The 22989-nt window shown below is 50.2% G+C and overlaps 1 protein-coding gene across 10 annotated transcripts in view; it reads left to right on the forward strand.

The window, feature by feature from the left end:
• Positions 1 to 22989, forward strand: part of UBR4 (ubiquitin protein ligase E3 component n-recognin 4) — a 126553-nt gene that overhangs the window by 86496 nt on the left and 17068 nt on the right. For all 10 annotated transcript variants that reach the window (XM_087858526.1, XM_045781979.2, XM_045781980.2 and 7 more), the window contains 23 exons: positions 354 to 492; positions 1247 to 1372; positions 1453 to 1581; positions 2390 to 2733; positions 4292 to 4382; positions 5194 to 5278; positions 5449 to 5576; positions 8689 to 8818; positions 8941 to 9098; positions 9779 to 9888; positions 10510 to 10651; positions 11052 to 11133; positions 11443 to 11616; positions 13375 to 13496; positions 14445 to 14642; positions 15369 to 15449; positions 17845 to 17932; positions 18444 to 18571; positions 19593 to 19700; positions 20243 to 20362; positions 21098 to 21288; positions 21711 to 21884; positions 22257 to 22356. In XM_087858526.1, the coding sequence (XP_087714652.1) occupies positions 354 to 492; positions 1247 to 1372; positions 1453 to 1581; positions 2390 to 2733; positions 4292 to 4382; positions 5194 to 5278; positions 5449 to 5576; positions 8689 to 8818; positions 8941 to 9098; positions 9779 to 9888; positions 10510 to 10651; positions 11052 to 11133; positions 11443 to 11616; positions 13375 to 13496; positions 14445 to 14642; positions 15369 to 15449; positions 17845 to 17932; positions 18444 to 18571; positions 19593 to 19700; positions 20243 to 20362; positions 21098 to 21288; positions 21711 to 21884; positions 22257 to 22356 (3148 nt within the window). The remainder of the gene's footprint in view (positions 1 to 353; positions 493 to 1246; positions 1373 to 1452; positions 1582 to 2389; positions 2734 to 4291; positions 4383 to 5193; positions 5279 to 5448; positions 5577 to 8688; positions 8819 to 8940; positions 9099 to 9778; positions 9889 to 10509; positions 10652 to 11051; positions 11134 to 11442; positions 11617 to 13374; positions 13497 to 14444; positions 14643 to 15368; positions 15450 to 17844; positions 17933 to 18443; positions 18572 to 19592; positions 19701 to 20242; positions 20363 to 21097; positions 21289 to 21710; positions 21885 to 22256; positions 22357 to 22989) is intronic.

Raw genomic sequence — 22989 nt, forward strand, 5'->3', positions numbered from 1 at the left:
CGGCCAGGGCCACGTATGTCCTTGTATCCCCTGCAGGGCTCTCAGTGTGGGCAGTTTCAGTGTTTGCTGCCTTCATCATAATTGGAGGGTTATGGGTCTGTGGAGTCCAAGGCTAGAAGGTGGGGACAGAAAGAATGGCGCACACGCCTGTCCCATGGTGTCTGTCTGGAGGTAGGGGGGCGTCCCTCGGTTTAGTTCCAGGTCTTCCTTTCTAGTTACCTGGTTGTGTTAGTCACCCTTGCCTCTTGTCATCCCGATACAGTTCCAGAGAATGCATGTGGCACTCAAGGTCACCCTCCCCCACCCCAGCCTCTGCTGCCCCCCACCCCGACCCAAACACTCTGGTTCTTCAGGTCTATCAACTATGATGAAAAGGATCCCTTCCTCTGCAACGCCTGTGGTTTCTGTAAATACGCTCGCTTTGACTTTATGCTCTATGCCAAGCCTTGCTGTGCCGTGGATCCCATTGAGAATGAAGAAGACCGGAAGAAGGTGAGGCTGGATCCGTCCTAGACTCAGGGCACTGGCTTTGCTCTGAGCTTTGGGCAGCAGGGCTGGTAGAGGGCAGTATGCTCTTCCTTCTGTCCTGAGTCTTCCTCAAGTCAGCACTCTTCAGGGCCCAGCTTTCTCAGGTGGGAGCAAATAATGGCATTGGCTATTTTGGAACTTGTGATTTACATAGGACTTCGGAGAAGTGTTGGTTGGCAATGAACCAAAATGTCTCCGGGGTTAGGTGACTTCAGATTTGGAAAGGCAGAAATAAGTCAAATGAGTGCCTTGCATTTGTTCCACAGATGCCTCGTATTACAGCTGTTGGCCTTTCTTCAGTGTCCACTTATCCAGGGGCTGGTTCTCATTCTGTGTGGTGTGGTGGGACTGGGGATTAGGTGACCGTCAAAAGTGGGGAGCTTTTGGGATTGCTGCTAGAAGCGGCTTAGGAAGCAGGACAACATTTAGCTGTGGAGTCAGAAGGATGAAAGTTCCAGTTCTGGCTGTGCCTTTTAGTGCCCTGTGACCTAGTGTCAATGATTTCTCTCAGCGTTGTATACTAATGTGTGTGCTGTGTTACATAGTACGTTGTATGTTACTACAAATAACACCCCGACACCTGGATTATTGTGAGGGATAGAAATAATGAATGTATGAAACACAGCCCCTGACCTGTAGGAAATGTTTCAGGAAATGGTTGGGAGTTGGGATCACTCAAGGAAGAGCCTTCACACGTGCCCCTGTCTTTTCCTGCCAGGCTGTATCCAACATCAATACGCTTCTGGACAAAGCCGACCGAGTGTATCACCAGCTGATGGGACACCGGCCACAGCTGGAGAACCTGCTCTGTAAAGTGAACGAGGCAGCCCCCGAAAAGCCGCAGGTAACCCCAAGCTAGAGGGGCGTGTGGAGGGGGCTCTGGGTCAGAAGCAGGAGACTCACAGCATGCTTCTTGGGTTGCAGGACGACTCGGGGACGGCCGGGGGCATCAGCTCCACTTCAGCCAGCGTGAATCGATACATTCTGCAGCTGGCTCAGGAGTACTGTGGGGATTGCAAGAACTCTTTCGATGAGCTCTCCAAAATCATCCAGGTAGAGAAACGGGAGCCACTGTAGAGTGTTCTGTCGAGTGTTCCCCAAGCTGTTTTCAGAGCAGTTCTGTTGCCCCCCACCTCCAGCAGTTGGAGTCTTGGGTTTCCCTTGTCCGTTTGGCTGAAAAGGCAGGGTCTAGGTGGCTGCACCATATAACTTCTCTCCCACTGTGGTTTCTGGTGCTTGGCAGAGACCTGAATTTGTTCCAGAAGACCGAGGGTAGCAGATGATTATAGATCTGTTTTCCTTGGCCCATTCACAACCCATCTTTTAGTTGAGGGGTTGCTTGTTTTAAAAAACCGGGTGTCGGGTCTGTTCCCTTTTTTTCTGATATGCCATGTTTGTAGGCTGGTAAGGGCAGGGCACACCAGTGCCAGTCAACCAGGGTGGGCCGGGCAGCCAGTGGAGTGTTACCGACCTAATCTCCATGGGATGTGGGAGGGTGGCCACAGACAAGCTGGGTCCTTGCCCCCCAGAATTGCCTTTGCTACATGGGCTTACATCTCTGATCGTTGTGTTTGTTCTTTATGAGACAGCATTACGTGGGAGTTCAGGACATGTGCCTGTGATCAGGGGCTGAGTTCTGCCTGTGCCACATGCCTTGGGCAAACCAGCCTTCCTAAGCCTCAGCTTTCTGCTTCTGTAAAATGACAGTGAAGTATCTAATAGGTGGGGTCATCAGAAAGGTTAAATTTAAATAATGCATGTAAAGTGGTTTTTCAGACCAAAGCTGGTTTCCAGTTAACTTTCTCTTTTTTCTTATTTTAATAGCTAATTTGTTTTTCTCTTATCCTTTTTTTTTTCTTAGAAAGTCTTTGCTTCACGCAAAGAGTTGTTGGAATACGACCTGCAGCAGAGGGAAGCGGCCACCAAATCGTCCCGAACCTCCGTGCAGCCCACCTTCACCGCCAGCCAGTACCGGGCCTTATCCGTCCTGGGCTGTGGCCACACATCCTCCACCAAGTGCTACGGCTGCGCCTCCGCCGTCACAGAACATTGTATCACGCTGCTCCGGGCCCTGGCCACCAATCCGGCCCTGAGGCACATCCTGGTCTCCCAGGGGCTCATCCGGGAGCTCTTTGATTACAATCTTCGCCGGGGCTCTGCGGCCATGCGGGAGGAGGTCCGCCTGCTCATGTGCCTGCTGACTCGGTCAGAGCCTGCATCGGGACCGTGGGCCCAGTAACTCCTGCTAGCTCGGGGCTTGGTGGTAGCAGTGGTACTAGGAGCTTAGGGGTGTAGAACGTGGCATTTGTCGCTGCTGGACAGGCTGGCTGACTTATTATGAGGGAGGAAGAGGGAGAGATGCCCAGGGCCTGGGTAAGCGAACTCCGTGAGCATTTGAGACCAGGTTTCATTGTAAATAGAATATTTGGCTTGTACTTCGTTGGTTCCAGTGAGGTTCCCTGAACAGAGTCTGGGTTCTGGTGAGAGAGGAGAAGGGAGTGACCCGGCACTTGGGCTCCAGACTCACATGGAAGAGGCCAGTGGAACAGTGGAGCCTAGAGATGATCGGTGTGTGATGTTCTGTGCCTTGAGCGTAGTTAACTTTTCTGAGCTGAGGTTTTCCTCGTCTGAAAAACACTGATAATAGTAAATGCCTTGAAGACTTGTGGCGAGGGTGAAATGGAATAATTCCTGTGGGCGATAACTCGTATTTGTTGAGTACTTAGTATGTGCTGATGGAGTCACCAGAGCTGGGTTTACTGAGTGTGTGGCCGAAGTTCCAGAACACGTTAGGTGATTGGTACCCGTTCCTTGCTATATTATTCACTTCCTCAGCGGGTGTTTGTTGAATGTCTGCTGAATGCCAGGCGCTCTTTGGACTCTGAGTGTGCAGTAGTAAGTGGAGCAGAGTCGCTGCTTCCTGGGGCCTGCGGTCCAGGTGGGGAGCATGCAGACTTGCACAGTCTGGTGTCTGTCAGCAGATTCGATTGTGAAGAGAGGTACAGCTGGGGTGGTGCCCTGACCGCGGCAGGGATTGCTGCTGGAGAAGATGGTCAGGGAAGACGTCTGAGGGGTGATGTTGGAGGAGGCATGTGTGCCGTAAGGGGACGAGCCATGCAGATGTCTCAGCTGTGGCTGTGCGCGTAGGATGCGTCATCTGCAAGATCGAGAGGCAGGGCTGTGCCGGGGATGGTGCGGGAGCTACCAGAGGCCTGTGTAGTGGAGCGAAGGAGGCCACATGGGAAACGGGCAGGAGAACCGGGGCTGCTGGGGGCCAGATCTCGGGCGGTCTTCTAGGCCATTGTAAGGACTTGGGGTTTTATTCAAAATGGGGTAGAAAGTGAGAAAGTGACCTGGTACAGTTGATTAATACACACGTTATTACAGTGGGGTGTCAGTAGGAAATGTGGGTACCTTGTGGGAGGTAAATTGGAGGCAGATGGAGAAGATGAGGAAAGTCTTGTGACCCATTCTGGCAGGGGACCGTCGGATTCAGAGGTTGGAGGATTCAGTGTCCTGGACAGTGCCTGAGGGCCAGGAGATCTCCTGGCTGCTGGTCCTGCTCTCCCCTCAGTGATTGCTGTGGGAAAGGCGGCTGCGATGAGCACTCTGTTACAGACCCGGGTCTTGTGGGGCCAGTCTTGTGGTCAGGCCCCTGGGGAGGCCCTGGGCATTGAGTGCCTTTTCTCTGTGCTCCTTCAGGTGGGAAGGAGGGACACAGCCAGTGGTGGATAACAGGACTCCTATTTCTTTGCTTCTCCAGAGACAATCCAGAAGCCACCCAGCAAATGAATGACTTGATTATTGGCAAAGTCTCCACTGCCTTGAAGGGCCACTGGGCCAATCCCGATCTGGTGAGCAGGACAACCGCCCTTTGACTCCTTTCTCTTTCTCTTTCTGCATTCCCTCACTTTCTTTCCACCAGTGCCTCTGGGGTGGTTGGGGGTAGGGAGCAGCAGCCTGCAGAGCTCTCACCCGGAATGACTGTCCCAGGTAGAGCTGGCCTCAGAGGGAGGAGAGAAACGTGTGGTTGGCCGGATGAAGGACAGGGGTCTCCACTCGTCCTTTCTCTCTTTCCTTCTTTCCTCTTCCTTCCTTCCTTCCTTCCTTCCTTCCTTCCTTCCTTCCTTCCTTCCTTCCTTCCTTTCTCTTCCTCTTCCTCTTCCCCTTTTCCTTTTCCCTTTCCTTTCCCTTTTTTCTTTCTTTCTTTCTTTCTTTCTTTCTTTCTTTCTTTCTTTCTTTCTTTCTTTCTTTCTCTCTCTCTCTCTTTCTTTCTTTCTTTCCTCTTTCTTTCTTTCTTTCTTTCTTTCTTTCTTTCTTTCTTTCTTTTTTTCTTTCTTTCTTTCGAGATTTTATTTATTTGAGAGAGAGTGAGAGAGAGATCACAAGCAGGGGAGGGTGGGTAAAGAGAGACGCAGACTCCCCACTGAGCAGGGAGGCTGATGCAGGACTTGATCCCAGGACTCTGGGATCATGACCCGAACTGAAGGTCAGGTCTGCTTAACTGAGCCACCCAGGTGCCCAACTTCTTTCTCTTTCTGGTGGTGCCACCGGGTACCAGACATCTTCGATCCGAGTTCCCTGAGCAGAGCTTGGATAAGCCCCAGTCCTCGGTCTCACCTGCAGACCCTCTTCTTCTCATGTCTCCTCCTGTTGGCCTTCTAGGCAAGCAGCCTTCAGTATGAAATGCTGTTGCTGACAGATTCCATCTCAAAGGAGGACAGCTGCTGGGAACTCCGGTTACGCTGTGGTGAGCTTGGGCCACATCTAGTTAGGGGCTTTTCAGAGAGGGGATAGGGGCTTCGGGTGCAATCCTAGCCACAGAGTTAGTGGGGTAGGGCAATCGTCATGGGCAGCCTTTCTGGAGCCAGGTGCAAGGTGCTCTGTGACCACAGCTCGGCCTGTCCTTCCTATCCCTAGCTCTCAGCCTTTTCCTCATGGCTGTGAACATAAAGACTCCTGTGGTTGTGGAGAACATTACCCTCATGTGCCTGCGGATCTTGCAGAAGCTAATTAAACCACCTGCTCCAACCAGCAAGAAGAACAAGGTACGCGGCGAGTCAGAGGGCAAGGCAGGGTGGCGGCCACCTCCCGCCCCGGCCAGCACAGTGTCCTGCCTCGTAAAGGTCTCTGCCGTACCCTGCACTTCGCATGCCCATGGTGGGGCACCAGCGCCTCCTTTGCCATGGTTCAGCAGACAGGAGTTGGGATTTTTGAGAAGGAAGGTTTTTCAGAGGAAAGTCAGGCGTAAAATAAACGTGAAAATTTAAGAGCTTAGAGCAAGGTGGTTTACTGGAGGGTTGTCTCTCCAGTCACATCAGACGACTCGCAGCTCCCAGAAAGCACAGTGTTCTTTTCTGCCCCCTTGCTGTTGCCTGTGTAGCATTGCGCAGTGGTGAAGATCCGAGGCTCTGAAGTGGGCTTCTTGATTTCACATCCCACATCACATTACTTGCCTTGTGACTTTGGGCAAGTTCTTAACTCAGGCTTCTCAGTTTGCCCGTCTCTGAGACGAGACCATACCACAGTGAAGCGTTGTGAAGAATCAGTAATTGACCAGATCACATGCACCGAACACTGGCTCATGTTAGTCCTTAATGAATGCTGACTGTGGCTGCGTGCGATCTTCTCTGCGTAGGGTGTGCCCTCTCTGAGCTGCTGCTTAGAAGATCCAGTTCTCTGCTAGGCTGGCTGTGAGCTCCTTGAACCCAGGGACCTCAGTTTAGAAATATTTTTTTATGTCCAGAGCAGAGTGTAATAGCCACTCAGTGAATCATTAAGTGAATGAGGAAAGCCAAGTTTTCTTTCTAAAATAAGCATAGCTGAGCCCCTTAAGTGAATGAGGAAAGCCAAGTTTTCTTTCTAAAATAAGCATAGCTGAGCCCCAGATTGATTTGCTTACTGGCTTGTGGAAAACACCAGCCATAATTCTTCCTCTCGGCCATGACTGAGGCTCTCTGTCCCTTATCCCTCTGTGGTCCTTGGGCCATTTGACTCCTGCTCCATTTCCTGATGGAATCCTTTGATAGAAACAGAGTCTTCCATCATTGTAGGAAGGCTGCTTTTCTGAGTGGTAAGCACTAGGGAGGAAGCTGGATCCTAAGGGTTGACCACATTTCCTTTGACTCCCACCTTCTTAGACAAAGGCAGGGCTGAGGGGTGCCCCTCTTCCTTCCCTTTGATGAGGTTTATTTCCCCTCAGAGCTCGTTCTTAGCAGGTAAAATCAGTCCTTGATTGAAGAGAAACCCCCTCTGCACATAACCATCACTTTTTCCTGAGTGAGGCAGCAGAGTTTGCAGAGTTGCTTACCTTCTGAGCACTGGAGCCCCAGGTCAGTGTTCGCACTGTGCTTAGTTTTAGCCCAGAGAAAGCAGCAGTTCTCAAGATTTGGGCTCCCAGATGCCTGGGTATTTTCCAGACTCCTGGGGAATCTGTGAGGTCAAGGTCTGGTTCATAATCCTCCTACGACCCTGTTTGCCCCTTGCGGTCTGGCGCCCTTGGTGCTGATGGTGCACCGTCACCGGTGGGTGAGGTCACCAATGGGTGAGGCTGCCAGGGCCCCAGTGGGAAAGGCAGTGGCTCCCAGCTACCCTCCTAGCTGGGCTCCCCACTGCCGTGCACTGTGACTCAAGGGCATCCTTGGTGAAGTAGCAAAAGTGAATGTTAGTAAATCTTGACTCTGGGGTACTCGTATTTTGAATACTCAGCGCGACAGTGTGGAAGAACACAGAAGCACTCCTGTCGCATGCCAAAGTGTGGCGCTCGTCTTGAGGAGCTCGTGAGTGATGGTTTCAGGTGTAGGCTGAGCCCGACGCTCTCCGTACAGAGCCCCTGCGTGCTTGGGAGAATGCGCGCCAGGCCACTTGTGGTTATGCAGAATCGGGTGTTTGGCAGACATTTTCTTGAGAAATGAATGAAGCGGGCCTGTCACATCCAGAGGAATGAACATAACTCAGTGAGCCAGTATTTTCCGAGTGACCAGCACATGCTACAGAATCATACATGGGTAACAGATGCGTTTTAGTGTAATGGACTATGAGAAGTTTATCCATTGATTTCACCAGTAACTTGCTGAAAGTATCAAAGAAAGAAACCTGCAATTAAGTGAGAAGACTGTTAAAACATTGTTTTCTTTTCCAACTATGTATCTGTGTGCAGCTGGGTGTTTTTCACGACCTTAACCCAAACAACATCTCCCAACATTTGAACACAGAAGCAGGTCGGGGAGTCCAGCTGTCTTATTAAGACAGTCATTAAGCAGATTTTCAAAAACATGAAGTAGTGCCACTCCTTTATTTTTTAATTTTTTTAAAGATTGTATTTATTTATTGGACAGAGAGACACAGCGAGAGAGGGAACACCAGCAGGGGGAGTGGGAGAGGGAGAAGCAGGTTCCCTGCTGAGCAGGGAGCCCTATGTGGGGCTCGGTCCCAGGACCCTGGGATCATGACCTGAGCTGAAGGCAGACGCTTAACGACTGAGCCACCCAGGCGCCCCAATGTGCCACTCCTTTAGATGATTTTTATTTTGGAAACCTAATAAATGTCATTTAGGTAAATAGTGGATTTATTCTTATTTTAAGATGAAATCAGTAAATATTTTAAGAATTTCTCATGCTTAATTTTAAACATGGTAAATATCGATAGATAGAACCACACATACAAAAGCTATTTAGGGTCCTCAGTAATTTTTTTAAAGAGTGTAAAGGAGGAGGAGTCCTGAGGCCAAAAAGCTTGAGAATGGCTGGCTTAGACTGCTCTGTGGGTCTCCCTGCTGTGCACATTAGTTCTGCTCAGTAATGGCTCTTAAAATTCCGGAGAGTGCCCAGGGACTCCTTGAAGATTTACATTTAGGAAACTGAGTCAGGCTTGGGATAGGAACTGGCATTTGAGGCCATGGGATGGTCTGTAGGAAGCCAGCTGCATCTTACCCTGCAGAGTCAAAGCAGTGACCATAAGCCCAATGTGCAGATGCTGCTGCTAGCAAAATTGGGCCAAAATGTTTTAACAGGAACACATATTGGGGCCTAACTGCTACGAATGTTGATCCTTCTAATCTTGCTTTTGCGTATGTTCCTCTGGGGCCTCCGTGCCATTGTATTGGAGCCCAGCTCAGGTGTGCTCTGAAGCTCCCCACCCTGTTTGGCTTTCCCCCTGCAGGATGTCCCTGTCGAGGCCCTCACCACAGTTAAGCCATACTGCAATGAGATCCATGCCCAGGCTCAGCTGTGGCTCAAGAGGGACCCCAAAGCATCCTACGAAGCCTGGAAGAAGTGTCTTCCGATCAGAGGTGTGTCTGTCTCTTCAAGCCTGGGGAAGTCAGGCCCTCTTACCCTGTCCTGACAGCCCTGCCGTCCCCCCTTTCTGTCACTTCCTTTTCCTTACGGCTTGCTGGACCCCTGTGCCTGCTAGGGATAGATGGCAACGGGAAGTCCCCCAGCAAGTCAGAGCTCCGCCACCTCTATTTGACCGAGAAGTACGTGTGGAGGTGGAAGCAGTTCCTGAGTCGTCGTGGGAAGAGGACCCCCCCCTTGGATCTCAAACTGGGTCATAACAACTGGCTGCGGCAAGTGAGTGACCCCCTCCTCGGCCCTCTCTCCACTGCCCTGGCCCCAGGTGCCAAGCACTGCGTTTCTGCTCCTCCCCACGTGTCTGCTCTGCTTTTGCCTCCTTCCAGGTGGGAAGCAGATGGAGGTTGTTGGTGCAGCCCCCAGTGCGGTAAACTGGTCAAGACAGGATTTTTCTGTGCTTTCCTCATCAAGCTGGTGGGCTTGCCACTCTCCCTGGCCACTTACCAGAACTAAGCCTCAGTGCCACCTTCCCTTTTTCTCCTCCTGTCATCCCTACCTCCTGCTGTCCTCCCCCTCTTCATTCTAGCGAACATTGTGAAGGATTAAAGTAATTAAGGGCATCCATTGGTCCATGAGAAAGACACTGTTTGGTATAAGCATTAGCCTATAGCTCTCCCCAGACTCGAGTTAATAGAAATTTGTGCTGAGGAAAATACTTGCTGGCTTGGTTTCCTAGCTCAGTCATCTTAGGCGTGTTCTCCAGATTGCCTGGGGGAGAAACTTTCCATGAAATAGAGCAGCCACGGTTGCATCTGGCATTAGCTGGTGGTTTTCACCTTTAACCTTTCCCTGGAGAGGTGCCCAGAGGCCTTCTGGAAGGGTGGGAGAGGACTGCCCTGCTGGGGGCCTGGCGAGACCTGCCGTCACCTGAGCCGGGGCTTCTCTCCTGTGTCCCACAGGTGCTCTTCACCCCGGCGACGCAGGCAGCGCGGCAGGCAGCCTGCACCATCGTGGAAGCTCTCGCCACCATTCCCAGCCGCAAGCAGCAGGTCCTTGACCTCCTCACCAGGTACCGCTCAGGCTTCATCTGGGACCGGCCTTCCGCGTGTTCCTCGGGGAATCAGTAGGTCAGGGTGATGGAGGGCACACCTGGGCTCTGTACGCACGCCATGCCGCGTAGAAGAGCACAGAAACAGGAGAAGCCGAGAAGCTGAGCGGTCGTGCTGGTGGCGGTAGCGGAGCAGCGGCGCCGGCAGCTCGCGATGGAGGTTTGACAAGCATGTAGACGCATGGCCCGCACCATCTCATTTCACCCTCACGGCAGCCTGGACGGGCCGCGGCTGGGGGGCTGGTCCGCTGAAGGCAGCATTGCCTTCAGTACCACGCCATCAGCTACTGAGCTCTGTGGTACACTTGCCTTCTCCTCGAGCTGCTCAAAACCACCGTCTCGCTGCCCAGATAAGCACCATTGCATCTCGGTGCCGGTTGGTCCAAACGGGTATGGTTCACTGCACCGTGCTCTTGTTGGGTGCGCCGGTTGTCCCCACGTGTGGGAAGTTTCCAAGGGAGACGTTGCCCAGAAGGAAGGAGGAGCCCAGGACAGCAGAGGACATGAGGTGGGGGGAGCAGAGGGGGACTGCTGGAGCCCCTGGAGTTGCGTTCTCACGGTGCCCTGTCTCTCTCGGGGCAGCTACCTGGACGAGCTGAGCGTAGCTGGCGAGTGTGCCGCCGAGTACTTGGCTCTCTACCAGAAGCTCATCACTTCAGCCCACTGGAAAGTCTATCTGGCGGCTCGGGGAGTTCTGCCCTATGTGGGCAACCTCATCACCAAGGTAGCCGCCCCCTGCCCGGGAGAGTCCTTCCCCCATTCTGCTCTCACCACAGTCCCTTGATGTAGCTTGTGCCACTCTTCTTTGTAGAGAAGAAATATTTGTTGACAAAATTGATCTTTGTGGCCCTGTGTATCATAAGGAGGTAGCAAGCTGCTGGGGGCATTTCGGCCGTTCTGAGTCTTTAAGCCATTCCTTAACGTCATTGCCACTGCCCTTGGCTCTTAGAAGTTCTGCAGAGGTTCATGGGAATTGGGGTGATGCAGGGGTGACTGCATCAAGGGGTCAATGGAATAAAATGCTGACTGCAGAGTGCTTGCTGTTACGGGCTGCTGGATCACACCTAGAAGGGGCCAATGTCATCAGCAGTGCTGTCACTAACTGTGCCTGTCGTCCCGTGTAGGAAATCGCCCGCTTGCTGGCCCTGGAGGAGGCCACCCTGAGCACTGACCTGCAGCAGGGCTACGCCCTCAAAAGTCTCACAGGTAGATGTAGCCGCCAGGCCCTTTAGGTACCCTGGGTCTAGTTTGTGGGCTGACCTTAGTTCCTGGGGTGTGGAGGTTGACTCTGTTCCCTCTTGTGTTGACTCAGAACACATGTAAGCTCTGCATGTGCCTCTCGGGTGGGTTTATCGTTTTGAGCTGCTGTTCACCGTTGACCAGTTCACTTCCTTGAGCCCCTGCTCTGTGCTCGGAAGTTGCTTTGGAGTTGCTCATAACCTTTGGAAGACATGGACCTTCCTCGCCTTCGTTCTCATTCACAGCCCTCGCAGTAGCTTTTTCCTGTCCCTACAGGCCTTCTTTCCTCCTTTGTCGAGGTGGAGTCCATCAAAAGACACTTTAAGAGTCGCTTGGTAGGTACTGTGCTGAATGGGTACCTGTGCTTGCGAAAGCTGGTGGTGCAGAGGACTAAGCTCATCGACGAGACCCAGGACATGCTGCTGGAGATGCTGGAGGACATGACCACAGGTAGCACTGCCCAGCGGCCCGAGCCGGGGGCGCCCTTCCTGCTGGGGCACGGTGGCAGGCATCTTTCCACATTCAAGGGGAGAGTGCAAGAAGCTCTGGTTCTTGGAACTATAAAATTCCAGAGTTGAGCTCAGTCCATTTAGACATTTTATTTATTAGTTTGTTGATGGGGGTGGGGGCGCGTGCACAAGCAGGCAGAGTGGCAGGCAGAGGGAGAGGGAGAAGTAGGCTGTCCACTGAGCAGGGAGCCTGAGGCAGGGCTCTATCTCAGTGCCCTGGGATCTTGACCTGAGCAAGAGGCAGGTGCTTAACCGACTGAGCCACCCAGGCGCCCCCTGTTTAGACATTTTATATTAAGCTCATAAAACAGAAGGAAGTATATGTCTTCAGATCGGTGTCTTTCGCTGGTTCTGGAAAATTCTCCACTGTCATTTCGTCAGTTGCCTTTGCCCCAGTTGTCTGTCATCCTTGTGGAACCCGCTCTCTCCTCTGTCTCTCTTTACTGCTCTGTCATGGGGCCCATCTCACCATCTCTTTATGCTGACTCTTGGGGGTTTCTTCAGTTCTTTCATTTAGTTCATTAGTTTTTTCTTCACTGTGTTAGCTCTTTAGTCTAACTGTTGAGTCTTCGTGGTTCTCTATAGGTTTTATAGTCTCTTGTTTTTCACTCACAGTTCCCATTTCTCTTATAGTTTGCAAACATAGCAAACATTTCTGTGTCTGGTAATTCTAAGGCTGGAAATACTTATCCATTTGATTTTGCTGTTATTCCACCTCTTGCTTCTGGTGCCTTAAATTTTTTTGTATTTTGTGATTTTTTTTTTAAAGATTTTATTTATTTATTTGACAGAGACAGCCAGCGAGAGAGGGAACACAAGCAGACAGAGTGGGAGAGGAAGAAGCAGGCTCCTAGCAGAGGAGCCTGATGTGCGGCTCGATCCCAGAACGCTGGGATCACGCCCTGAGCCAAAGGCAGACGCTTAATGACTGCGCCACCCAGGCGCCCCGTATTTTGTGATTTTTGACTCTGAGCTCTGAACTCATGTTTCAAGGCTTTATTTTTTTTTTTTTAAGATTTTTTAAAAATTACTTTTATTTTAGAGAGAGAGAGTGAGGGGGGAGGGGCAGAGAGAAGAGTGAGAGAGGCAGACTCCCTGCTGAGTGCCAGAGCCTGACATGGGGTTTGATCTCAAGACCCTGAGATCATGACCTGAGCTGAAACCAAGTCACTTAACTGACTGAGCCACCCAGGCGCCCCACAGTTGGACCCTTTTGAAGCATATGTCTGCCTTCTCCTGTGACTTGAAGTTGTCTCTTTGGCTTGTAGAGGGCAGTCCAGCTAATCATTTTAAGACTGAAGCTTAAAGCTATAAGTTCCCTTTGATTTGCCTGGAATACAGTTAGGATTATTATTTGACATTCTGGAGTACTTGCCTTGGACAGGAGCATCCTAGCTTGAATAAAGCATAGTTCCTGTCTTAAGGAGGTGATCACTCCCGAGAGGAAGCAGGAGGTGTGCCAGCTAACCGTGGTGCACCGTGTTGACTTGGGTGCTGGGCCTTTCAAATGGAATGTGGTCTGAGCATCAGATCAGTCAGCTTCCAGTTTCCAACTGAAATACTGATACTGCCAGGTAGGGCCTTTGAAAATTTGCGAGGAGGAAAGAACCTGTTGGTGACTGCGCTTCACATAAAGTCTTATCGGGGTTTGTGTGTGTGAAGCTCTCTCCTAACTGACGTGGCCACTGATTTCTGGCAGGTACAGAATCGGAAACCAAGGCCTTCATGGCTGTGTGCATTGAGACAGCCAAGCGCTACAGCCTGGACGACTACCGCACGCCTGTCTTCATCTTCGAGAGGCTCTGCAGCATCATTTATCCCGTAAGCGGTGCTTCTGCCTGCGCCTCCGGGGTGTCTGTGTGCACTGTTCTGCCAGGGAGCCTCTCAGTCACGGGTGGTCTGACCAGCTGTGGGCCATTTAGTCTACATTTTAGAAAGCTGCCCTGACAACACAGAGGCAGTCTCCTAATTTTCCTGCTTCTGATGATGGGAAATCCGATGACCTTCCTTGGTCTTATTTCCTATAGATTTCAGGTCTAGATCGGTCTTCTTAAAAATGGGGTCTGACCTCCCATTGCTAAGATCCTGTTGCCTTAGCCATTCAGTATGCTATGAAAGAAGCAGTATGGAGCTAGAGTGAGAAGAAGTGCTCACTCTCTTCCTTCTTGTATTTGGTGTGCGCACACACACGTGTGTGTGTGTGTTTGTGTGTGTGTGTGTGTGTGTGTGTGTGTGTGTGTGTGTTTCCCTTGCCTAGCTATGCGAAAGCATGGTCTGGCCCAAAGATGAAGGCTGAAAAACACCAGCATCATCAGTTAATGATGAGAGCTCTTTAGGGTTAGGCACACCTGAGCATTACATAATAGAAAGACTCTCTCCTGGACATGGGGGTCATCAGTGGCAGAGTCGTCCAGCCGCAGATGGGTTAGCATTGCTTGAGCGAGCAGGAGGAAGGCCCCCCTCCCCTTGGTTCAGTAACACGGCTTTGGTACATTGCCCATGCGCTGATTGTGGTAGGCTCTCTCTTCTCCTCCACCCTTGAGTGTCAGAGGAGATGCTTGATATTGAACACTATTTGAAGTGTATTTGGAATCAGCTCTTAGTTTCCTATCGTTTATATCTTAAAATGTGTAAGGAGCTGGATGAGTTTGTGTTTCCCTTAGTGTCCATGGAACAAAGGAAGATGGTCTAAATCTGAAAGGCCTCTGCCATCCCTCTATGATGTTTTTATGCCATTCCTGCCGATGCATCCTTCTCTCTGTCCTTTAGGAGGAGAATGAAGTCACTGAATTTTTTGTGACCCTGGAGAAGGACCCCCAACAAGAAGACTTCTTACAGGGCAGGATGCCCGGAAACCCATATAGCAGCAATGAGCCAGGCATTGGGCCACTTATGAGGGATATAAAGAACAAGATTTGCCAGGACTGTGACTTGGTGGCTCTCCTGGAGGACGACAGCGGGATGGAGGTAACAAGCATAGGATGTTTCCGCCATGGTTAAGAACTGGGACTGGGGTCACATCCAGGCTTCTCCCTACTTAGTAGCTGGTTAACCTTGGGCAGGTAGCTTGCTTCAGCTTCCTCCTCTATAAATGGGGCCAGTGGCTCCCCACCTATGTATCTTACCTGATGTTAAGGTTAATTACTTGTAAGGGCTCTGCCCAATGCTTGGCATGCAGTAAGCAAATGGTTAGTGGCTATTGCTTGCCTCGGAGTAGGAGTTTATTGTTCTTGTTGCTCCGACAGAGACTCCCCAGGGATTCCAAGTTAATTGAGCTTCCTAAAACTGGCACAGCGGCCCTTGTGCAGATTTCTGGCCCTGTATCTGGTACCTTGTAGCAGATGACCTCCAGGGTCTGGCCTTGTCATCTAGGGGTGGAAAGCATGTTGGGGCAAATAGAGAAAATGGTTTTCTGGCAGAGCCTGAGAGGGACTTTGGGTAGGAGGTGGTCCTCAGCAGCGGTTTCTAACCTGGAGTCGTGGTTTGGGTTAAGGTGTGTTTGTAGCTTCTGAAATTGTGTCCCAGATTCTGCGTGTTGTGCACACACGTGCAGTTTTTAGAGTCGGGAAGTTGATGGGTCCAGAACACAAAAATGTTGAGTTACGAACCACTGCCATGAAGGGCCCTTTGATCTTGAAATGTACTTGTCTTATAATTATTTGGAATAACAGCCTCATCTCCTCTGCTGTTCAGCTTCTAGTGAACAATAAAATCATTAGTTTGGACCTTCCCGTGGCCGAGGTTTACAAGAAGGTCTGGTGTACCACGAATGAGGTATGTGCTTGTTTTCTTGCTTGGAGGTGGGGTTTTACTTTTCTGACTTAGCATACTTGAACTGGAGGGAGCCGTTGTTCATCATCACCACCGAGCTGGTAACCGCGCTTCTGCAGCCGGCCTTCCCTGTTCGTGGTCGTGGAGAAAACCAGTTGTCTTGTCCTCCTTTTGAGGCATCTGACCAGAGGTAGAAGAGCTTCAAGGGAGAATGAGTGCTCTGGCTGTGTGCAGCCGGGCTGGGTAGTGTCGGAGGAAGCGTGTGATGGGGGGTTCTTGCTGTCTTGTACCCTTTATACACGGGCACCTCTGGACCGAGATGAACTCTCTGCTTTGAGGGGCCTGCTCACTTGGAACATTTTCCAGTGGCGGCATCAAGGAGCGAGCATGGTCCCTGTGTTATTAGCTGGGGAATTGAGATGCAAACAGGCAGTTCTTGAGGGGAAAAGGAAGTGAAGGAAACATGGCACTGTGATCGTTTGGCCCCCTCAATACTATTTGACCTCTCCTAAGGGTCTCAGGTATTCTGCTTCTCCTCTCCCTCCTCTTTCCCTGCCTCCACCCCCCCCCCCCCGCCCCGTTCCTTCCTTTCCCCTTCCTCCCTTTCCTTCCTTCCCTTTTCTTCCCATCCCTTTGTTAGGGGGAATTTTTAGTCAGTGAGTCAAACAAGTAATTGAAGTATGGCGAGCCAGTGTGCCGTTGAAGCACAGTCAACTTTCTGTATTGAGTCCCACATAATTCTGGAGAGTTTAAGACACTGCATTGGTAGTGTCTACTAGTATGTTTTGGCCTTCAGTCTGTCACATATTTTTGCTTGTCTCCTTTCTGTTCTCCTGCTATGCTGGGAGTCCTGGTCAGTGGGTACTGTCAGTGGCAGAAGTCCACACAGAAGATTGCCCCATCCAGTGATCTTGTCCTTGGCACTTGACATCAAAACAGAATGGTACAGATTTGATCCCTGGTACAGAAAACAAAGAGCTTATATGGCTACCCTTAGAAATGGTGGTATGGAGCCCAAAGAGCATCCATAGGCTGCTCCCCTTTGGAACCACGAGGCAAGGTAGAAGTGGATGGTCACTGCCTTTCACATTAGCACTCAGTCCACCTAGGGGTTCTTCTGGCAAAGTCCAGAGATTATGGTACCTTTTTATCAGGGCCTTCATTGACTTGCCTTTTTACTCTACCCTTCTGTTTCCCTGATAAACAGCCTGTCTCCTTAGCTGCTGAGTAGAGCCTGTTGTGTTTTCTTCTTGTTTTTTAAGATTTTATTTATTTATTTGAGAGAGAGAGAGCAAGGGAGAGCAAGTGGGTGAGTGGGGGAGGGGCAGAGGGAGACAGAATCTCAGCCATACTCCATGGAGAGCACGGAGCCTGACACGGGGCTTGATCTCACGACCCTGAGATCATGACCTGAGTCGAAATGAAGAGTCGGATTACACGCCCCAAGCGCATTCTGTTCTTTGTGTCTCTGTTTCTGCCCTTGTTCTCTGGCTGTTCTGTCTCTAAGTTCCCATTGGGTTCCCATAGCTGGGAATACTTCTGCAAGTGGCCTTTCTGACAGGTTCTCTCCCACGAGTGTTTCCTCTCCTGAAGCTAAGCATGGGCTTAGAGGCAGGCATCTTGAATTAATGTGGTACCTGCTGTTCAACTTCATTTCATACAGGGTGACTTCAGACCCCTGCTTCTTACCTCCAAAGTGAGAATAATGTAGATGGGAGAGTGTCTAACTTAGTACCTGGTGTATAATGATGACCTGTCACAATCCTCCGATCTAGTAAAGTTTACAAAAGACTTCTTTCTAATCATTCCATCAAGTTAGAGGTTTTAACTTCAGTAACTTTGGAAGAACTTGTTATATGGTTATACGAAGACCTCAGGATTGGATTATGCTCTTGCTTTTGATTCCTGAGTCTTAAATCAAAGCTCTTTGATCCGATTGATCTTGCTTGTCCTGATTCTTTGGGAAGTAGTCCCCATTGGTTAGAATTTGTGCTCCTGAAGGAGGCACAGGCTTGGAATTGTCCAGTGCTTATCACTGGATAACTCTGAAAAGCTGCTTAACCTGGTGTAAGAGGATGATGTGAAGTGCTCTGTTAGCATAGAACTTAGCACAGAGTGAAACACTCAATACATAGTAGTGATCATCGTTGTTAACGTACACTTTCAATGAAGCTAAAGGAGATTGTGTTTATAAAATGCTTCATACAACTCCTGGCCTGTAATGTAGGAGACACTACGTAAGGTTAGCTTCCTTTCCCCTATGTGAGTTGCAGCACACTTGGACTCTAGATGTTGTGGTTAAGATCTTGAGAGAAATAGAAGAATGAGGCCAGGTGTTGAGTCCTTTGCATTTCCTGGGCCTGTTTACAAGCACCTTTGTCCACCTGCCTCTGCTCAGGGAGAGCCCATGAGGATTGTTTACCGCATGCGCGGGCTGTTGGGCGACGCCACCGAGGAGTTTATCGAGTCCCTGGATTCCACCACAGGTAGGCCCTTCCCACAGACACTGCTGCGCGTTGGGAGTGGTTCATGTCCTGGGATGTAGGAGTATTCTGGACACACACTCTCCTGGAGCTCTGATCGGAATTGACGGGAGATGACTTCTCCAGCTGAGGAAGAGTGGAGGCATCTATGGCCTGATTCAGACCCCTTGGGAGTAAAACAACAACAACAGACTTGGGGAATAAAGTGCCATTAGCAACAAGCTTGAGTTCAGATTTATTTTTAGCTTAGGTTTATTTGAGTTTTTTTGTTTGTTTATTTGGGGTTTTTTTTGGTGGTAGTGGTTGTGGGGCTTGTATTTTCACATATTCGAGTAAATAATTGTAATTGGCTTCAGTCTCATAGTTCAGTATCCAGTATTGATTCCCTTCTATTGCTGTGCTTTTCTTGGAGATACAAAAGAGGGAACTAGCTGTCAGTCTGGAAGAGGATTATCTGTTTTCTTTCCATCCTTCCCTTCCCTTCCATTTCTGTTTGGCTTCCCTCCTCCCTCAGATGAAGAAGAAGACGAAGAGGAAGTGTATAAGATGGCTGGTGTGATGGCGCAATGTGGGGGCCTGGAGTGCATGCTCAACAGACTGGCTGGGATCAAAGATTTCAAGCAGGGACGCCACCTTCTCACTGTGAGTTGGGGGCAACAAGGTGGGATCAGTCCTCTGCTTTGAGAGCGGCCCCTGTGGAGAGAAGCTTGTGGCCACTGTGCGATGGAACCCTTGAGGGCGGCATAGTGCCACAGCCTAGGGCCTGGCAGCCTCCCCGAGCCCTCTGTCCCCTAGGGTGTCCAGTGTGTCAACGCCTCGCACACCCCCCCCCCCCCGCCACTTCTTGGCCCTCCTCTCCCCACTAGAGCCAGTGCACTGGCAACTGTCGGCCACATCTCTTCAGTCGCGTGTGGAGCCAGTGCCTGCCCGTCTTTCCCTGCAAAACTTACTCGAGTCCATTATTATTACTGTTGCTTTTTAAATTGATTTTCTAGGTAGGTCTTTCATTTTTTTGGTAGGATCTTGTTTGGGTTTTCATCCATCTGTCTCCTAAGGAGTAGAGGATCCCCAAGGCACTATAAGTATTACTCTTATTTTTAGCTCCAGAGGATGTGAGAACGTGTATTATTGTAACCATGTTTTAAATGAACTATGTGAAGAATTTAAAAGAAAAAGCATTAAAAGAATTAAAATCTGAAAAATGTAAAAAAAAAACCCATATATCAATAAAGGAAAAGTGTTACTTGAAAACTAACTAACTAACTAACTTACATGGTTCTGAGCTCCCACAGGCCATGAATTTTGGGATCTTTCTGTTTACTGTTCGAGTCTGAGTTAGTACTGGAATTTCCCTGAGACAACAGAGTGTCACCCGTTCCACTAGGAATTGGTGCCATTGCCATACTTTTAGAGATGGTCGAGAGATGCCAAGCCCACGTGGGCTGTTGCCCGAGAACATTGCTATTTAAAATGCCGGTCTGGCCAGAGATCCTCCCCACCTTACCATGTCTCCTCAAGAAACACTTTTCCTTACTGTTCCCTGCACTTCAGGAGGAGTACCTACTGATTGTACATGAGCCCTCTCAGACATTTCTTTCTTGCTTATCCCTGCGTTTTATACTGTCTGATGGCCTCTTGGATTTTGACTGACTTTTCTTGGCAGGTGCTCCTGAAGTTGTTCAGTTACTGCGTGAAGGTGAAAGTCAACCGACAGCAGCTGGTGAAGCTGGAAATGAACACCTTGAATGTCATGCTGGGGACCCTAAACCTGGTAAGGAATATGGGCCGCAGACAAAAGAGTGAACCTCAGAAGTCCTGGGGTGGGGAGGGGCATGTCACCTCTGGGCTCAGATGAAATGGGTTTATGGCCCTTTTAAAACCTTTTATCTCTCTCTGACTGACTGGCCTCAAGGCATGGATCATTTAAATTGTCTCTTTTCCTGCTGGCTCACCTTTGTGCTGCTGCCAGGACATGCAAGAGCTTTCCCGGTCCCTTTCCTGAATTCAGATCAGAGATAAGAGGAAGTTAGTCTATGAAACAGTCCAGACTGCACAGCGTTGGAGAAGTAATGCCAGTGTCCTCAGGGCAACCAAGATAGAGATCTGGAACATCACGATTTCATTGTCTGCAAAAGTCTACACACTTCTCTCTCTCTCTCAACACACACACACACACACACACACACACACACACACACACACACGTACGTGTCTCTGGCAGGAAGGCCATGAAGGACATTGGTGAGGAACAGATCCCATCAGCAATGAGTGGTTGTAGTTTTATTCCCACAGTAACTGGGTCTCCTCCTACAGGCCCTGGTAGCTGAGCAAGAAAGCAAGGACAGTGGTGGTGCAGCTGTGGCTGAACAGGTGCTTAGCATCATGGAGATCATTCTGGATGAATCCAACGCTGAGCCCCTGAACGAGGACAAGGTGCGTGGGGCCAGTCTCTCTGCAGACACGGGGAGTACATACTGTATCTCGTTGCCAGCAGCAGGCTTGTTTATGTGTCCAGCTGTGTCCACCAAGAATGATTGAACGCATGTGCTCTGGTCATAGAAATGACAGAGCTCAGCTAATGGTGACATGATGGCATTGAAGCCTGAAGTCTGTGGATTTGGAGAAAACAAAGCCGCTAAGGATATTCTTTCACTCACAAGCTGCTCACTAATAGAATGCTGGCATGTTCCAATTGATAGACAGGGCCTTAGCCCAGCCCCTCATTGTCCACTTGAGGGAACTCCAAGCCCAGAGAAGTAAAGGGAGCTGTTCAGTGTTCCGTAGTTGGCTACTGCAGAATCAGCCCGAGAACGTGGGTTTCCAACTCCCCGGTTCAGTTTCTCTCCACCGATTGCATTCTTGCCTTCTCCTGTCCCTGTTGGTACTCAGGTGTGACCAAGTGAGTATCGGGCAGCCTGCATTCCCATGGGGGATGGGAGATTGTGTAAACATTTTTGACTGCCTGACCTGAGACTATGAACCAGAGCCACACAGAGACTTAGAAACTAGTAGCAAGTGGAACTCACACTGTTCGTTATTCTGCAGGAAGTGCTGAGACAGTTTTTCTAGGGCTGCTTCTGATGGAGGTGGGTGACATCTGGGGTTTAGATACCGGCTGACCAAAGTCCCTACCCCATTACTGAGCCTTCTGTCCTCTTTCTGCTGCAGGGCAACCTCCTCCTGACGGGTGATAAAGATCAGCTCGTGATGCTCTTGGACCAGATCAACAGCACCTTCGTTCGCTCCAACCCTAGCGTGCTCCAGGGTCTGCTTCGCATCATTCCCTACCTTTCCTTTGGCGAGCTGGAGAAAATGCAGATCTTGGTGGAGCGGTTCAAGCCATACTGTAGCTTTGACAAGTATGTGCTTGGGTTTCAGGTGGCTACGTGAGGGTCCTCACCAGTATATCCTGAGCTAGTTCTGTGAGACTTAGAAGAATCACAATTTCTGTTAGATTTTCACATGCCTGTCTGGCCTTTAAGGGGTTCATTGTAAGTGGGGAGTCAGTATGTTGTGTTACATTGGGTCGGCAGAGGGGGTGAAGGGGCTGGGGAGATGGGACAGAGGCATGACAAGATGAAGAGAGTCATGTGTGAGAGAACGTTGGGAGTCTGGGGGACGTAGCAGGTAAGGAGGAGTGGCAGGAAAAGATCAGCAGGCTCCTCGTGTCATGCCAAGAAGTCTAGACTTGATCCTGTAGACTGTTGAAGATCGTTAAGAGAACAACATGATGCACGTTTGTCATCTCCTTCACACCCTGGGGCTCTGCTCTGTACTCCAGGTATGATGAAGACCACAGTGGCGACGATAAAGTCTTCCTGGACTGCTTCTGTAAGATCGCAGCTGGCATCAAGAACAGCAGCAATGGGCATCAGCTAAAGGATCTGATTCTCCAGAAGGGAATCACCCAGAGTGCGCTGGACTATATGAAAAAGCATATTCCCAGCGCCAAGAAGTAAGAAACAGCTCTGTCAGGGGGGCTGCTTTCCTTCCCTCTTCTGGTTCCTTTTCTCCTTCATCGCTGTGGCCTAAAGCTTCACGTAGTCCCCTTTGGCCCTCCTTAGGGTCTCTCTGCCCTTCCGGAAACTATCACGGTGACCACTCAGCCACCGCAGAGCCCTCTGGGGCCGGGAACAGGTGGCAGCTTGTTGGTTTCTGTTCAGAGTACTCACTTGTCTCCAGCTGCCAGCTGAGCTAGGTGATGCTTTGTGATTCTTGGTGGTCCCCTTGAAGGGTCACGTTTCAGCAAGCCAGAATAGAATCAACAGCTGGTTTCTAGATAGGCTTTGCTCCTCCGGCCTGCTAATCAGCTGCTTTTCCTTTGCAGTCTGGATGCTGACATCTGGAAAAAGTTCTTATCTCGCCCAGCCCTGCCATTTATCTTGAGGCTTCTTCGGGGGCTGGCCGTCCAGCACCCTGCCACCCAGGTGAGTGAGTAGCCAGCATGCCTATGGACCTTACTCTGGAGGCAGGATTCTGGTGAAGGAACCACACACTCTCGTCTCATCTGCCGTGGCTGAATAAAGAGAACCACCTCAGTTAGCCTCAGGATGTGACTGCCCCTAGCATGTAAGACCCCTAGAGTAGAGAGGACTCTCAGGTCATCTGGTTCAGCTCTGTGTGGAGAAGAGTAAGCTGTACTTGTGACTTCCTCCGTCGACTCATTGCTATATGTGTCAGCTGAGCAGGTATAGCTGGCCAGAGTGTAAGACAATTTTGATTTCTGGTTGTAGTCATTGGAGTCATTTGGGACATATATAGTACCATCACCACCATTTTCTGCTCTGCTTCAGGCAGCTGGAAACTTTGTTCTCAGGGAGACCCACCATTTCATTCTGCCGCTTATCCCTGATCTGTCTCCACTGAGCTGGACTATCTGGGACCCCCTCACAAACCCTGACTGGCTCAGACAGGTGGCCAGGCTGGAGTTTTTCTAAATTAAACTTTTCATTTTGAGATAATTGTAGGTTTACCTGCAGTTGTTAGGGAGAAATCCCATGTACCCATTTCTCGATGGTAACATAGTACAAAACCATATCCAGTATATAGTCGGGATATTG

Source organism: Ursus americanus, chromosome 33 (assembly GCF_024610735.1).
Source record: "Ursus americanus isolate L20-20 chromosome 33, mUrsAme1.1.p, whole genome shotgun sequence".
NCBI classification, from domain to species: domain Eukaryota; kingdom Metazoa; phylum Chordata; class Mammalia; order Carnivora; family Ursidae; genus Ursus; species Ursus americanus.